The sequence below is a fragment of the Cervus elaphus genome, chromosome 12 (assembly GCF_910594005.1).
Source record: "Cervus elaphus chromosome 12, mCerEla1.1, whole genome shotgun sequence".
NCBI lineage: Eukaryota > Metazoa > Chordata > Mammalia > Artiodactyla > Cervidae > Cervus > Cervus elaphus.
The window spans coordinates 63,487,135-63,503,026 of record NC_057826.1 but is presented as its reverse complement, the minus strand read 5'-3'; the positions used below and the strand labels follow the sequence as shown (position 1 = coordinate 63,503,026).

General features: G+C 57.8%; 1 protein-coding gene across 1 annotated transcript in view; it reads right to left on the bottom strand.

Annotated features, from left to right (window-relative positions):
• Window positions 1-15,892, bottom strand: part of SPTBN5 (spectrin beta, non-erythrocytic 5) — a 49,546-nt gene that overhangs the window by 1,931 nt on the left and 31,723 nt on the right. The window contains exons 39-67 of the mRNA XM_043919142.1: window positions 15,533-15,682; window positions 15,201-15,392; window positions 14,910-15,005; window positions 13,402-13,517; window positions 13,203-13,317; window positions 12,336-12,449; window positions 12,017-12,138; window positions 11,612-11,774; window positions 11,188-11,376; window positions 10,843-10,920; window positions 10,403-10,575; window positions 7,894-7,984; window positions 7,610-7,756; window positions 6,858-6,995; window positions 6,523-6,785; window positions 6,172-6,358; window positions 5,737-5,949; window positions 5,070-5,266; window positions 4,772-4,976; window positions 4,341-4,535; window positions 3,284-3,439; window positions 2,856-3,073; window positions 2,526-2,715; window positions 2,126-2,302; window positions 1,868-1,972; window positions 1,380-1,538; window positions 1,149-1,220; window positions 873-964; window positions 657-739 (exon numbers count right to left, since the gene is read on the bottom strand). Coding sequence (XP_043775077.1) covers window positions 657-739; window positions 873-964; window positions 1,149-1,220; window positions 1,380-1,538; window positions 1,868-1,972; window positions 2,126-2,302; window positions 2,526-2,715; window positions 2,856-3,073; window positions 3,284-3,439; window positions 4,341-4,535; window positions 4,772-4,976; window positions 5,070-5,266; window positions 5,737-5,949; window positions 6,172-6,358; window positions 6,523-6,785; window positions 6,858-6,995; window positions 7,610-7,756; window positions 7,894-7,984; window positions 10,403-10,575; window positions 10,843-10,920; window positions 11,188-11,376; window positions 11,612-11,774; window positions 12,017-12,138; window positions 12,336-12,449; window positions 13,203-13,317; window positions 13,402-13,517; window positions 14,910-15,005; window positions 15,201-15,392; window positions 15,533-15,682 — 4,396 coding nt within the window. The remainder of the gene's footprint in view (window positions 1-656; window positions 740-872; window positions 965-1,148; window positions 1,221-1,379; window positions 1,539-1,867; window positions 1,973-2,125; window positions 2,303-2,525; window positions 2,716-2,855; window positions 3,074-3,283; window positions 3,440-4,340; window positions 4,536-4,771; window positions 4,977-5,069; window positions 5,267-5,736; window positions 5,950-6,171; window positions 6,359-6,522; window positions 6,786-6,857; window positions 6,996-7,609; window positions 7,757-7,893; window positions 7,985-10,402; window positions 10,576-10,842; window positions 10,921-11,187; window positions 11,377-11,611; window positions 11,775-12,016; window positions 12,139-12,335; window positions 12,450-13,202; window positions 13,318-13,401; window positions 13,518-14,909; window positions 15,006-15,200; window positions 15,393-15,532; window positions 15,683-15,892) is intronic.

The following is a 15,892-nucleotide window of genomic DNA, read 5'->3' as shown; positions in this document are numbered from 1 at the left end:
GGGCTCAGGGGCAGGCTCCCCAGTGCATCCAGCCTCCTGGAAGACTGAATGCCAATGGGTTCAGAATGGCTTATCCTGGAGAAACTCAGGTGCCTTTGGAATTCTGGAAGGACGGCCTCAGGGAGATCCCAGTGGAACAGAGCCAGGAACCCGGAAGGAGTCTGAAGTGAGGCCCCTAAGCAACCCCTCCTTGTGGAGCCTGTCAGACCACCATGACAATAGATTTCTGGTCCAAAGGGTGCTCTCTGAGCCCTTCCAAGAGTAGAACTGGGCCTGGCCCCTGTCTACAAGACACCCCAAGGGAGGTGCGTTCAGAGCTGTAGGAAGACGGGCAGAAAAGACCGGTGTCAGAGAAGAGCATGGGGAAGCCCGTGAGGATCCTTGAGGGAAGGGTTCTCCGGAAGTCCGACTCCACAGTGGGTGGAACAGAACCAGGCGGCCATCAGGGGATCAACCCTGGCCCCGCTTCTAATTATGTCATCTCTGGCAAGTTGCTTACCCTCTCTGGGCCTCAAATTAAGAAAAAAGGCACTCCCACTTACCTCTCAGGCATAGAGGTTAGATGTTAAACATCCAAGGATGCACTAAACACCAGCAGCTGGGGGCCCAGGAAACCAGGGCCCCCCGCTCCTCTCCCCCGCTTCCCCTGGACCTACCTGCCCAGCTGCTCAGGGCGCCCCGCCAGCTCCCAGTCTGCCCTGCAGGTGGCGCCGCAGACAGGGTCTCTCCCGCAGCCAGCCTGCCACCCAGACAGTAATGCGTCAAACTCTGCCTCCTGCGTGTGTGGGGACCCCTGCCTCCAGCCCCTTCAGCTGCTGCCGGAGGCCGAGCCTGTCCCAGGCCCAGGGTCTCTCCCCTGACAGGGCCCTCACCTTAAGGAAAAAGTGTGTTTTCCATCATGGTGATCTCCCAGCTTCTCACGCTGCGTTCCTGTGAGGTCGATGGAGGCTATGGAAGCCGTGTCCTGACGGGGGGCGGGGGAATGTTACCCTTTCTGCTTTTCCCTGGGGGCCCTTCTTTGTCCTCTGCCCACCCACCCACCCACCCACCCTCCTCCTGGAGCAGGCTCAGCTGTCCCCCAGGGCCCTCTGAGCCCTTGCGTGGCTCTTACAGGGCAGCTGCTGCGGAAGCGATCTCCGGGTACTCACCTGCCTCCTCCCAGGCAGGAGCTGCTGCTTAAGTTCCAAAATTCCCTCCATGGTGGGGGCACCCTTTGCATCCTGAAAATGCAACAAGGGGCCTGGAAAACATCAAGACAAGCACGGACAACGGGGCCCTCTCTGGAAAGTGGGTGAGGCACCTAACCGCCTCCGACCTTCTCATCCCTGGAGACAGACCCCCTGGTGTTGCAGTGCTGGCTCAGGCTGCGGACTCCTTACCCCCAGGGGCCCCGCTGTGCACTCCGGGGAGACGCTGGTGAAGCGTATGCGAGACCCAGTGGGGACAGATGGCTGCGGGTCCCCTGTCTCAGTCAGCTGTGCTCTGGGCCACCAGCTTCCCGAGGGTTTCAGCCCCTTCACTTGCTGCTTCTGGTCCACCTTGGGGAGGGGAGCAGCCAGATGAGTCAGACCAGGCTCTGGGGGTCCACGCCCCAGCCTCTCCCCACATCCCTCCCACCCAGAGAGAGCGCCTGTCTCCTCACTGTTCTTCATCTCTTCAAGCTCAGAAGACCCCTCTCTTGTCCCAGTCCACACTGTGCCCCAGCCCACCCAGATGTGGGGTGACAGGACCCTGCAGCTGGCAAGGGAAAGAACAGGGCTTTCTCCAAGGGTCAAATGCTGGTTCAGTGCCTGGGGGGAGCCCAACCCTCAGGCTGAGACAGGACACCCCTGTCTCCCGGTGCCCCCTCACCCCAGCCTCTGCTCACCGCTGCCTCCTGCTGCAGTCGGGCAAACTTCTCTTCCTGGGAGGCCAGCAGCTTCTCGAAGTCCTTGTGTCTGCAGAGCAGCAACTCCACATCAGACACGGAGTGCTGGGGAGAAGCAAGTCAGGGTGAGGCCCCGCCCATGGGGGTGAAGAGAGCTGTTCCCTCAAAACCGGCCCTGGGGGCCAGGGAGAGGAAGAGCAGGCTGTAGCTGCTAGACGGCGCGGGCATGGCCAGCTAAGGGGCAGGGCATTGGCTCACCCCACAGTTGGGGTCCAGCAGGAGGCCCTCCCGGCAGGCCAGCCAGGCCTCAGCCTGGTCCAGCTCTTGCCGTAGCTTCTGTAGATGCCAGCTCTCCTCACAGCGTTCCCGGCGCAGGGCCCAGGCCTCTCTGAGTGCCCGCAGCTGCCTGTCCAGATCCTGCAGACACCCAGTTACCTGGTGGGAGAGGGTGTCGTGGGTGAGATGCCCACAGGGTGGGGCCAGGCTGGAGTGCCCAGCAGAAGTGTCGAGGGAAGACCATGAGGTCCAGACCCTCCCGGTCTCTGTCCCCCTCTCTCTGCCCCCTGCCTGGCCTTCTCCTCCTGCTCGGGGATTCTGAGGCCTGGGGTAATGGGGCTGAGTGCCCAGCTCAGCCCCAGACTTGCCGCTGTGCTCGCACCTCCAGGGACATGCAGTGGCCACTGTCCACCAGCCGCTGCCCTTCCCGCTGTATGTTCTGGGCTTGAAGGCTGTACTCCTTGATTTCTCTCCCCAGCTCCTCATGCAATGCCAGGAGCCCCTCAGCCCGAGCTATATTCCCAGCCAGCTCCTCCAAGGACACCAGGGCCTGCTTCTCTGCGGCCCATGCTCTGCAGGGTGAGGAGGGGAAGCTGTTGTCAGGGCCAGGGGTGCAGACTGGGGGTGGCGGGCAGGGCATGAGCTGCACTGGGGGACGGGGTGACTCCCACTCTGCAGGGCAGAGTTGAGCCAACGACCGGATGCCACCTACAGCAATTCCCGACATCGTCTGAGGAAGGCGTGGCCCTGGGCAGCCTCCTCCAGCTGCCGATCTCGCTCATAAACCTTTGCATTCAGGGTGGCCCAGGCCTCCTGCACCCCGGCCAGCTGCTTGGCCAGGCCCTCCTGAGCTGCAGGGTGGAGCTGGCCCAGCCGGCAGGCCTCCGTCTGCACCCGTGCCACCTCCTTCTCCATCGCTGCCAGTTCCCTCTGCCACCAAAACACAGAATCAGCCTCATCCCCCCACAACCCGATGCCCACTTCTCTTCAGGAAGCAGCCATCCTGAGGAGTCAGGCTCTGCTTCCAGATGGACAGCTCCCTGACCTAGGCAAGGAGGCTCTCCCTTCCCTTCCCAACTCTGGGGTCCCCCTATGCAGGGAAAGAGGACAGGTGGGCAGGCCCCGGGGGTTGACCCTTACCTCTAGACATCTGTGCTGTTGCTGCAGAGTCTTCACTGTTAACAGGCTAAGGTCGCAGGCATCTCTAGCCACCAGGGTGGCCTTCTCTTGCATCTGGCCCTGGAGCTCAGCTGCCGCCTGCTCCAAGCTTCGGACCTCACGGGTGGCAGCTAGGTTCTGGGAGGAGAAGGAGGGCCTGCTCTCACCAGGGTCCTCTCTCCCTAGAGACGTGGCCTCCTGGGCCACTTTTTAAACGTCGAGGTCCATGGGGCTTGGTGATGCATTCATTAACCCCGGGTACAGAAAATGTCCCAATATGGCCCCTGATCAATGAGCGCATGACGTTACTGATGATGGGGTAGGGCCCTGGGGGCGTTCTGTGGGGACAGGTTTGTCAGTGCCCAGTTCATGAGCCAGGTGGGGGGACAGGGGACTAGGAATCAGGTGGGAATGAGTCCATGGTGGGGAGGAGGGTGGTTTGGGGGATCTGGCTGAGATGAAGAGGGTTGCCTTAGGAGTCTGCCCAGCCAGGATCCTGAGTGACAGCATCGCTAGGATGTGGGCTCTGTCAGGGCCTTGGGGACCTGGGATGCCTCCCTAGAAATCACCAGCTGTGGCTGAGAGTGAAGGTTGTGGAGGAGCACTGAGATTTCCTTGGCACCCAAATCCGCTCAGAACGTTTAGATGAGGAGAGGGAAGTGGTGGCAAAATCTTGCGCAGTTAGTCTGTGTCTTAATAAACCTGAAGTCTGCGCTTGAGGGAGCTTAGAGGGGGTCAAGAGATGACCAGACAGGCTTCCTATTTCTCCTTGGAGGTGTGAACTATACCAGGAAGAACCAAATCAGTGGAGAAACTCAGAGAGGGCTGGAGGTGGAAGACTGAGACTTGATCTGCTTGCCACTAGGAGTTAGAGGTATGCACACATGCACGCGCGCACACACAGAGTTAGAGGCAGCCACCTCCTTCCCCACACAGACATATACACACACACCTGGCGTGGCCGCCTGGCCCTGGCCCAGGAAGAAGGCACAGATGTCCCTGCCCCTTGTCTGCCCTGACCGGGCCCAGGGGCACCTACCTGTGTGTGGGCTTTCACCGCCTGATCCAACCTCTCCCAAGAGGCCTCAATGCGACTCCTCTGTGCTTGAATCTGGGGAGAGCACCTGGGTGCTGCCCGTTCCAGGGAGCCTGCCCACTCCCTCAGGGCCTGCACTCTAGCCTGCCCCAGGTTCTGGACATCCTTTCTGAAAGCATCAAACTTCTCTTCCAGCAGCTGCAGGATACAGGACCAGGGAGGTCATTCTGGAGGTGGTGTCCAGCAGCCCTCAAAGCTGACGAAGGACTTGGCAGTATCTGCCACTTCTGATATCCCTTGGCCCTGCCCTTAGAACTGCAGGGGGTCCTCCCAGAGCCCAGAGACCCCTCACTTCCCATGTGTCCCCCAACGCCACTCTGCCCTTGTGAGCCACTCAATCTCCTCTCTTCCAGGTTCGCTCAGGAGTGACTCACCTTGACAGCCTCTAGGTCCTGCCCGTAGTCCTGGGACTCAGCAGTGGCCACCTTGCTGGCCAGCCAGGCATCCAGGAGCAGGGCTTCCCGCTCCAGCTGGTGGAGCTGCAGCTGCTCCCTCAGGCCTTGCCCCCTGCCCTCTGCTCTCTGCAGCAGCCCTGAGTGGGTGTCCCTTACTGCATGCATCTGGGCAAGCACCTTGGGGCTGCAGCAGGAAAGATAACCCCCCTGGAGCTCTTAGGCCCTCCTTAGAGGGGCCCCTCCCTGCTCCTCCCTCCTGGGCCTGGCTCCAGCGCACCTTTCTGGGTTCTGCCCACTCTCAAGGAGGGCTGCTGTCTGCTGCAGCCTCTCAATGCGCGTGGTGAATCCCTCCAGGTCCCTCCTGGTGGCCTCCAGCTGCCGCAGGAAGGCCTGTGTGGCCTCGGCACTCTGACCCATATCCTCGATGTCCAGGCCACAGCCCCGTTCTTCCAGCCAGGATTCTGCCTCCAGGAGCTGGGGTAACAAAGAGCACAGTTTTCCCTAGGCAGTGCCCTCTAGGACTCACATCTTTGAGTTCATGGCCTCAAGAATTATAGCAGTGAGTGGTTCCCAACCTGGCTGGTGAGAATCACCAGAGAGCTTGAACAACTCTCTCTGCCTCTCTCTCACCCCGTAAGATTCTGATTTGGTCTGGAATGGAGCTGAGTGTCAGCACTGCTTAAAAGTTCCAGGTGATGCAGATGTAGAGCCTTGATTGAGAATCGCTGGCTTAGACAAAACAGCAAAACCAAACCAAACCAAAGCCAGTGGGCTCATTTTCTGGGAAACATGCTGAAGGAAGACTTCAGGGTCAGGAGACCACGTACTGGAGGCGACAGAAAATGCACAGAGATCCTGGGGCCCCACCTGCGGGTGACCTCCCAGGCCTGCCTACACTCTGGGTTCCTCACGCCCACCCTCTTGTGCCGCGCAGCACCCCTTACCTCCGTTAGGAAGGACTGGGCCTCCTGAGCCTGCTGTAGCCGCCGACGCCTCTGTGCAGCCTCTGCCCACAGGCGGCCCATGGCGTCCTCCAGCTGCTGCACGCGGGCAGCCACATCGCGGGCAGCAAAGTGCCCAGCCTGCACCAGCTTGCGCCCTGTGCCCACCACTGCCCGGGTCAGAGCCTCGTGGCCGCTCATCTCACTCTCCAGGCTCTGTGGAGTCAGAGGAAGATGGCATGGGACATGCTCCTGGGTGCTCCTTGGGGGACCTGGGAGTCATGTCTGAAGCCCAGTGGGACCCCACAGATTCCCCCAGACAGAACCCTGCCTCCTGACCAACAAAGAATCCTAGGACCCCCAGAACCTCCCGGAGGCAGAAGCTCCCAGAACCAGAGGTGACTGTGGACAGACCCGCCTGCCCTGCTAGGCCCACACCTGGTGCTTCTCCTGCAGGCGCCTCAGGGCACTCGGGCTCTGGCCACAGTCCCGGGCAGCTACCAGGAGCAGCTTCTGCTGCACCCAGGCCATCTCCTCGTCGGCATCCCTGAAGAACTGCAGCAGCAGGCTCCGGGCCTCCAGGGCTGTCCTGCGCTCCCGCAGGGGGACCCGCAGGCTCTCGAACCTGCAGCGGTGGAGGGTGGACCCGCGGCAGGCGGGATGCTGGTTGTCAGGATCGGGGGCCAGACTGTGACCCACACACTGCTCACCCGCTTTGTGTCCCTCGCCATGGGCTGGGCAGGCCCTGAGGAGCTGAGCTGGGGGACAGGGAGGAGGGGCAGGGGTTACCTCTGAAGCAGCCGCTGGGCCTGCTCTTCCACATCTCGGGCCAGGCAGTGGCTTTCCTGGACACAGGCCTGGGCCTGGGCCTGGCCCAGCAGGGCCTGTGCCCGCCCGACCTGCCTGTCCACTGCTGCCTCCAGCTCCCCCTGAGCCCCCAGGAGCTCATCCAGCCCAGGCTGGTCCGGGCCCCCGATGGGGACTCTCAGCTCGAGCTCCACAGGCTCCAGCCAGCTCTCCAGTTCCTCCACGCTCTGTCGCAGACGCAGGGCCTGGGGCAGAATGAGAGTGTGAGGAGGAGAGGCCGAGAGCTGTACCCAGCCCGCTCCACCACACAGCCTCACCTCACGGGCCTCCTGTAGCTTGGCTGCCCTCCTCTGGCACTGGGCCTGCAGCTCTTCCCAGAGCTTTCTCAGCTCCTGTAGCCGCTCCTGGATGGTCTCTGAGGCCGAGTGGCCATCCTGCAGCAGCCTCTGCCCCTCCTACAGCCGCAACATAGAACATGCCTCGTGGACTCAGGACTGCTGGTCTCAGGGCATTGGGATTGCCTTCAGCCACCATCCCACTGCTTCAGAGTCTGCATGCTAGCTGTGTGATCTCAGGCAAATTCCTTAACCTCTCTGAGCACATTTTCCTTATCCATATAATGGTGATAATCATGGGTATTTTGTTTAAATGGGATCAAACATTTCAGATACTTGGTAGGGCACTTTATATCAGAGGGAGGCAGTCTGGGATCAGGGCATGCCCTTTGTAGGTGGAAGAGGGTAAATTTAAAAGGTGCTACGCTTCGACTCCTATACCCATAGGACTGCTGGCTGTGCCCTGACTCTCTGTCCTCTGACATCTTTCCAAGAGTTTTTAAAACTATCACGCCAAAACACTACCCTTAAAATTCTTGAAAAGGCAATATTTTTGGAGAGGGGGGCCCCAGGTAAGCCACTGTGTCTCACTACCCCTTGGTGCCTTGCATGGCATCTGTATACAGTGTATCAAAGGCTGGCCACCCAGCTGTGACTCAGGGCCAGCTGCCAGGGCTCTGTGGGGCCAGCTCCTTCTCTGGCCTGTAGCCGGTCCCCGGCGCCCAGGGCCTCACCATCTGCAGCCTCTGCTGGCGGTGTGCACGGGGGTCCAGTTCCGCCTGGAGATTCTGTTGTTGCTGCAACTGGGCCTGCAGCTCCACTGGGTCCCACCAGCCCTCTTCCAGGGCCACGAGCTTCTTCTCTCTCAGCCAGGCGGCCATCTGGGCGCACAGGGAGGACGAGACTCTGCTGCTTAGGGCTCTCCTTCTCTCTAACCCCTGGGCTGCCCTGAAGAAGTGTGGCTTTCCCCTGGGGCAGCCCCTTCCCCCCATCACAGCTGCTCCCCACCATGGCCTACCTCACAGGAGTCCTGCAGGAAAGACTGCAGTTGCCTGAGCTCCTCCAGCTGGCGGCAACGGGTCCTGGCTCGCTCCAGGAGTGCCTCTTTCCTGCAGAAAGAGGGTCTCAGGGATCTCAGGCCTGCTTGCTGGGACCCGGAGCTGCGACACGTGTGTATGTGCACGCATGCACACACACACGCACAAGTGTGCCCTTCCAGTTCAATACAGCCCTTTTCCCCATTTTTTAAAAATTGCTTTTTTAAAATTGGAGGATAATAGCTTTACAATGTTGTGTTAGTTTCTGCTGTACATGAACGCTGTATGTATACATGCATACAGCATGTGTATGTATGTATACATGTGTATGCATATATCCCCTCCCTCTGAGCCTCCTTCCCATTCCCCAGCCCCACCCTGCTAGGTCATCACAGAGCACTGAGCTGAGCTCCCTGTGCTATACGGAAGCTTCCCGTTAGCTATCTGCTTTACACATCGTAGTATACGTATGTGTCAATGCTACTCTCTCAATTTGTCCCAGCCTCCCCTTCCCTCCCCGTGTCCACAAGGCTATTCTCTGTGTGTCTATTCCTGCCCTGCAAATAGGTTCATAAGTATGCATTAATACACGATATTTGTTTTTCTCTTTCTGACTTACTTCACTCTGACTCTAGGTTCATCCAGTTTTATTACTTTTTATGGCCGAGTAATATCTTATGACCCAGTTTCATTCATTTTTATGGCAGAGTAATATTCTGCTGTATATATGTACCACATCTTCTTGATTCATTCATCTGTTGATGGACATTCAGGTTGCTTCCATACCAGGACAGCCTTTCTTGTGTATCAATTTACCCTGAATCTGGGGTTTCCTTTATAATTTAGACACACTCTACTTCCCCTTATTAGTGCCTGTTATGAGCTGAATCGTGTCCTCCAGACTCCTATGGTGAAGTCCTAATCCCCAGTACATCAGAATATGACTGTTTTTGAAGAAAGGCCTTTAAAGAAATAATTAAATTATACAAGGTCATTAGTGTGGGCCCCAATATGACTGGTGTCCTTATAAGAGGAGATTAGGACACAGACATGTGCAGAGTGTGTGATGACAAGGAAGGCCTCAGGAGAAACCAGTGCTGCCAGTATCTTAATCTTGGATTTCTGGCCTCTGGAAATAGAACTAAATTTCTGCTGTTTAGGCCACTAGTCTGTGGTATTTTGTTACGGCAGCCTCGCAAACTATTTCAGTGTCTAAACCACTTTTTGATCATATACTGCTATTAGTAAGAATTTTTTGGTATTGTATGTGCATGTATGTGTGTGTGTGTATAGATATATATACACATACACACATATACATACTGATTTATATATGTGTATACCTCTGGACCAATATAGTAAGTCTATTACCATATGAACAAAAATAGCAGTTAGGAATGAGATCTATTAAAGAGATAGGAAAAGAAGTTCTAATACCCCAAGTCACCCCACCAGGGTGACATACACACAGAGTCCCCACGCTGGTGTGAATGTGAACCCTTGTCTCTTCCTGCTGGGGTTGCCAAAAGGTGTAAGGGGAATAGGAGAGATGCAGAAAGTCTTGGTGGAATGAAAACAGCCCCCTAGAGGATGCCAGAAGACTTAAAGGGAGGGGGTTTGGGTGGCACTGTCCCGGGGGGTGCAGCTGGGCCTGCCAGGAACCATCCAAGGGGACTAGGGGGAGGGAGTGTTGACAGAGACCAGCAAACCAATATTTTCCATCTGTCAGTCAAAGACCTTGGGTACCCAGGTGAGGTCCATGTGCAGGGGAGAGGAGAGGATAGGGCACCAGCCCAGGAGCCACAACACTGTGGGCCCTAGTGGGCTCTTTGGGAAGGATGGAGGCCCCTGCTGATCTGGGATCCAGCCTTTTCCAAATCTGCCTTGGTCTAAAGTCTGAGGGGCTGGACAGGCTGCTGAACCACATAGGCTCTTATGAGGAAAACAAGCAGAGATTGGAGACTCATAGCCAAGTAGTCTTCAGTTAAACGGGCAAGTGGTCTTCAGTTAAACGGGCATAAGAAATCTGCCAACCTGCCTGCGTGCCAGGCACTGTGCCAGGACAGCAAGGGTCCCTTCTCCATCCTGACCACAACCCTGAGAGACAGGTATTGTTATCCCCTCACTGTAGACAGGGGACTAGTAAGGAATGGGCCCCAAGACCCACCGAGAGTGGGCTGCACAGAAACCCAGCAGTGTCTGGCTCACTGCTGTGCTCCGGATGGCCTCTTCATGAGGTTGTCTCTCTCTCAGTTTCTCAAGCATGTGCTTCTTTGTAGAAGTCACCTTTATCTCAGTGGACTGACCGTGTGCTGTCTGATTCCATAACAGGCTGACACACCGCAGGGTCGGGACAATGGGGCCCTGGCATCTGAATTCAGCCCTTGGTAAAGGCTAGGGGAGCCCAGGCTAAGGGGAGAAGGGCAGGGGAAGAGCCTGATGCCTGTGCCAGCCCACCAACCACAGCCCCTCAGCCTGAGCCAGAGGTACCTCAGGAGCATGGCCTGGCACCGGCTCAGCGCACCCTGGGCCTCGGGGTGTCCGCCCTGGAACAGGCTGCGGGTGGTGGCTTCCAGCGCACTCATCTTCTCCGCCTGAGCCTCCAGGTCCTGCTCACGCACCCTCTGCTTCCACAGCAGGGTCTCCACATTGGCCAAAGAGTCCTGGGAGGCGATACTGTCTACAGGCCTGCCCCTCCCAGTCCCCAGCTACCCGCTTTCCTATCAAACACATCCCCCCAATCCCTCCAGGCTATATCTGACTTTAGATTCTCAACCAGGAAAGGTATGAGGGATAGGGGTCAAGTGTTAGAATTTCCAGGGCTTGAGGGCTGGGAGCTGCCCTTGGACTGGAAATCTCAGGCAGCACTGGCTGGTTTGATCCCTAATGCTGCTCTGGCAAACCCTCCCTCACTCCTGCTGGGCACCTACCCCCAGACCCTCACTGGCTGGGCAGGCTTCCAGGCTGCAGAGCCAACTCTCCATCTGCTCCACAGAGCTCAGAACCCGCTGTCGAGAAAGGAAAAGGCAGGAGAAAGTGAGCAGAGGGTCCAGTCACGGCAGGCAGAGTGCCTCTGTTGGTGGCCCAGTGGGAAACCAGGGCCGGGGCCTGGCTCCACAGAAGGGGTCACAGCAGACAAGGTTTGCAGTGGGTGAGATGAGTGGTGGGTGGTGGGGAAGGCCCCTGGCACAACAGCCTCTCTAGCTTTGGCTTTGACCAGGGGCAGTGGGTTTAGCACAGGCACCAGTGGTGGGGGTGGGATGGAGGCTGCCTACCTGTAGTTCCAGGGCCTGCTGCAGGTGGAGCTGGTGCTCATGCCAGGCCCCTTCCAGGCTGCTCAGCTCCTGATTAAAACCAGCCAGGGCCTGGCGGATGTTGGGGGTGGATGGGTGCCCTGCAGCAAGCAGTCGCTGCCCAGTGCTTCGGGCCAGGCTGATGCTGTCTGTTTGGGAGTCCAGCTCGGCCTGTAAGAGGACTGGGCTCAGATCCCAGAGGCTGAGGCTCCCTGAGTGGGAGGGAAGAGGGCCAAGGGGAAGGAGGAGAGGTGGGGAAGACAACTGAGGGGGCAGGATGGACAGGAGGAAAGGCAGAGGCAGCTGACACAGAAAGAACCCAAGACAAAATTGTGGTCACAATAAGGGGGAGGAGGCCAGAGAGGAGATGAGATCCGGGAAAGGCCCCAAGGTCTGGGCTGCTCACTTTGAGTTCCTGGTGTTCCTCCAACATGCGTTGGACCTCTGCAAGGCTGCCAGGGCTTCTCCGGGAGTCCAGCTGAGCTCGAAGCCTCTGGGCCCAGACCAGCAGTTCCCGAAGCACTGCCTGCAGCTCCTGAGCTTCGTGCAAGGCATCCAGCGACTCCTTCCTGCCCACAGGATTCATCAGCTAGTCACAGAGCCTCCAGCCCTTTTGCCCCTGTGCCTGCCACTGCCTTCTGTCCCCGAATCCCTTCAGCCAAAGAAAGGCGCAGGGGTTGGGAATTAATAGGCTGGTGATACCGATCGTTATTAACGACAGAGAAAGACTCTTAGGGGAAGGCTGGGGATTGAGACGCTGCGGGGGCTGGCTCAGAGAGAGTGGTGAGGGAAAGAGACCCGGGGTTTGTACCACTTCTGGATCCTGCTCTGGAGCTGCCGCCAGCTGTCCATCATCTCCTGCTGCTGGTGGCTGAGGCCGTGGGCCACCTCAGGGCTTCTCTGGCAGACTCGACCTGCTTCACGTTCTAGTGGCTGTGTGGGAAGCCAGGGTCAGGGGCTGGGACCAGGAGGCAGGGGGCGCTCAGGAGAGCCCAGCCTGCAACTGAGACGACCTGGCTGTCTCTTGAGGTCCTGACAGCTCCCCACCACCACCCACCCATGGGTACCCAAGGTCCTTTGGATGCTGTACGCTGAGCCTGGGCTCACTCCCCAACTTCCCAGCTGCACACCTCCACCTGGGCCTGGAGGAGGCCCATTTCCTGCTCCAGCTCCTTGTGTTTCTGCTTCAGCCTCTGCACATTGTCCAGATCTTTCCCACAGTCCAGGGCATGGACCAGGGCGGCCTGGGGAGGAAGGGGGGCGTTACTGTCAGCCTTTGCTCCAGCTCCTCCTTCATGGCAGAGGGGTCGCTGGCCACGGGGTTTCTGTGTGGAAAGCAAGTGGCCAGGCTGATTCCCTTCTCAGTGCCTTGCATGGGCTGGAGCAGGCCGCTGGCCCTGACCAGATGTCCCTCCTGCTGTGAAGGAGGAAGATTCCCAGAAGACACTTGGGTCTGGAGGTTCCCCAGCAGCAAGAACCTCTATGGTGTGGAGCCTCCACACGCACTCTCACTTGACCCTCATGCCTTTGCAGGGAACCGAGACGGAATAGCCTGGCTGTGTAGGAACCAGACGGGCAGTAAGAACAGAGCTCTCTGCATGCCCAGAACAGGGTACCATCTTCTTAACAGGGTGCTTCCCAGGCTGCGTACAACTCTCTCGCCTCTGCCAGCGTCTCCCATGTGTTGGCTGACACAAAGCCCAGCAAACCTCCCGGGGGTTCTGGCTTTGCTCAGGGACTACAGAAGACACATGGGGAGGAGGGGTTGCTCTGGCCTCTGGACTCACAGTGCTTCTGGGGGAGAAAGGAAGCATGTAGGGCCAGCCTCCGGGAAGCAAATGGGGGCTTCTAGGTCCAGAGCTGACTCTAAGAGCCCCTGGCAGACCCACTGATGGCCCCCTGGTGGGACCTGCCTCCAAGTACCCAGGTGAAGAGGAGAGGTGGGCCAGGGGTGGGAGGCACTGTTCCTTGGCTGTGTCAGCTCCTCCACTGCTTACCTTCTCCCTGACCTGCTGAGTGATGTCATCAAGCTTTTGGGACAACCCGTGTATCTCCAGGGCTGCTTCGAGCTGCTGCTGGTATCTGAGTAGGTTGCCATGGAAACTGTTCCACCTGAGGGAGAGGGTGTAAGGCTGAGTCTGGGGTGGACCCTCAGCCCCCTCGCCCAGCCCCACTGCTTCTGGCTCTGGGACTGGCCTGTTGTTGAGCTGCTGTTGCCGCTGCCAGATGGTCTTGAGTTGCTCAGTGTCCTGGGTATTGAGCTGCGGTGAGAAGTCAATGATGCTCCTGATGTGGGCATCATTCGCCGTGTCCTGTGGGGGCATAGGATGCGGGCATTGATGGCACCAGCTCTGAGTCCCTTCTTTGTGCTGCAGTCTCTACTTGGAGGGTCTGCTTGGGCCCAAGAGAGCTTGAGGAATGGTGTGTTTGGTGGTAGCTGCTTCCTCTGCGTGGTCATCCCACCCCATGCCAGGTGCCCTGAGTAAGATACTCCTGGGGCAGGGAGCCCAGGGGAAGCCCTCCGGGACCAGGAGGGAGCCGGAGGGCAGGCATGCATTGGTGAACAGAAGCTTTTAAAGTGAAAATGCATCTTCTCAGGATAAGAAAAGCCAAGTAAGGGCCTGAATGAAACAGTGAGCACCAGCCTCCTTAGGTTAGGGTGTCCCTGTCCCTGGGAGTCACCGGGCTGAGAATGCCACTGTGTGGAGCTCATGGCCACAAGGGGAGAGGATCCTCGAGAGTGGGAGGGCTGCAGGTGTCCTGCCCCAGGAAAAGCTCCTTGCGTTGGTCTACATTTCCAAAGCGCTTCCCAAGAGGTGTCTCATGTGAGGTGAGAAGGGAAGGGGGGTTCTCTCACAGAAGCCAAAGCAGAGCTCAGAGACCAACATGGTGAATTTATGGCAGGGCCAGGACTCAAGCCCAGCTCCTAAGTCTATCTAGCACTCTTTCTACTAAAGCTTCTGGAATAGCAGTGGCTGTGAAATCCTACTAGTAAAGGCTCTTAGATTGAAGCACTAAAGCCTTTTACAAAGTCATATACTTCATTCAGGGGGTGAGGTTAGCAAGTCTGGGCTCTTAATACGTGATTGTGAATACACTTGGCTAATTTCTACACCACCTAAGAGAAACTGATCTTGGTGGTGGGTATGAGGGGGTTGGTGAGGAGATGTTGAATGAGGGTTCTGAGCCACTGCAGTTTATTGATTAGCCATTATATCCAACCATACATGCATTCATTAAAAAAAAATTTTTTGGAAGTAATCATAGGTGCACAAGAATTCGCACCAGTGTATAATGAAGGCCCATGTACCCTTCCCCCGGCTTCCCCGGATGGTAACGGCTTATGCAACTACAGTGCAATATGAAAATCAGGGCATTGACTGGTATAACTGTTAACTACACTACAGATTTTATTCAGAGTTCAGCAGTTTTTACTTGCACACATCTGTGTATGTGTGGAAAAGTATCACTCTAGGCAGTTTTATCATATGTATAGACTCCTGTAACCATCACCATTCATATGTGCTCTCTTACCTATGAGGGAAGCTGTATCCCCACTTTAAAGATGAAGAAACTAAGACTTGGCAAGTTGAGGGAGCCTGCCTAAGCAAGCGCAGGTCGTTAAGCACAGAGCTGACACGAAGGCCCACCTCTGGCTCCAGAGCCCACACTTGGTCACTATTTCCTGATGCAGGGCACCTTACCCTGGCCCAGACTCCTCGGAGCTTGCGGAGCTGCCTGTGGAGCTGCTGGCAGTGCTCAAGGTCCTGGCCCAGGTTGCTGACATTCACCATCACCTCCTGTGGGGGCCATGGGTTGGGAAGGCTGTACTCTGAGCACCCAGCCCTGGGGGTACCTAGCCCCCAGGCACCCAGCTGCTAGGGGCAGTGCTGGGGCAGGTGGTGACTTGGGGAACTTCTTGCCGGGGACCCCTCCTCCATCTGCCAGCCCCACAGCCCCACCGCCAGCTCTGTCCCTGCCCAGCAGGGTCTCACCCTCTCCTGGATCCAGGCCTCCGCAGCATCCGCTCTCTGCAGGAACTCCAGGATGTTCCGCTTGTCCTCCAGGTCCTTGCCCCGGAGAGCCACTGCCTGCCTCAACTTCTCCCAGTGCTCCTGCAGCTCCCGCAGCCTCTGAGAGATCTCTCCCTCCAGAGGGTGGCTCTGTGCTAGGAGAGCCTCGCCCTCCTGGGGAGAGAGGGGAGATGCTGATCGTCACTCTTCCTCCTGCTTTTTCTCCATCACAGGCTCCCCCTGAGACCTTTCCCCTTGGCCACCCTGGAGTCCTCACTGTGGGGCAGGGTGGGGGCTGAGGGACTGACTGTTACCTTGACAACAGAGCTTATCATCTCCTCCCGGGCCTGGACCTCGGCCTCGAAGGCCTGGTGTTTCTGCAGGTGTCTCAACTTAGCTTTCAGGTCCCCAGGAGGGACTGGCGCCTTCAGCTGCTGGAGTTGCTCCTGGATCCAGTCCTCGGCCTGGTGGGGGTGGGGACATGAGTCTCACAATGCTGATGGTCCACAGAGATGTCCCACATGCTTGCCCTCAGCTGTGCCCAGGCAGTGGACTGCTGGCCTGAGGGGAGGGCTGGGCAGTGCCTGGTAAATAAGACCCAGCAGTCTGGGCCCAGCTGGTCCCCCAGCCACAGGAAGGGGCTGGGTAGGGACCGTGGGTGGGACCTCATTTTG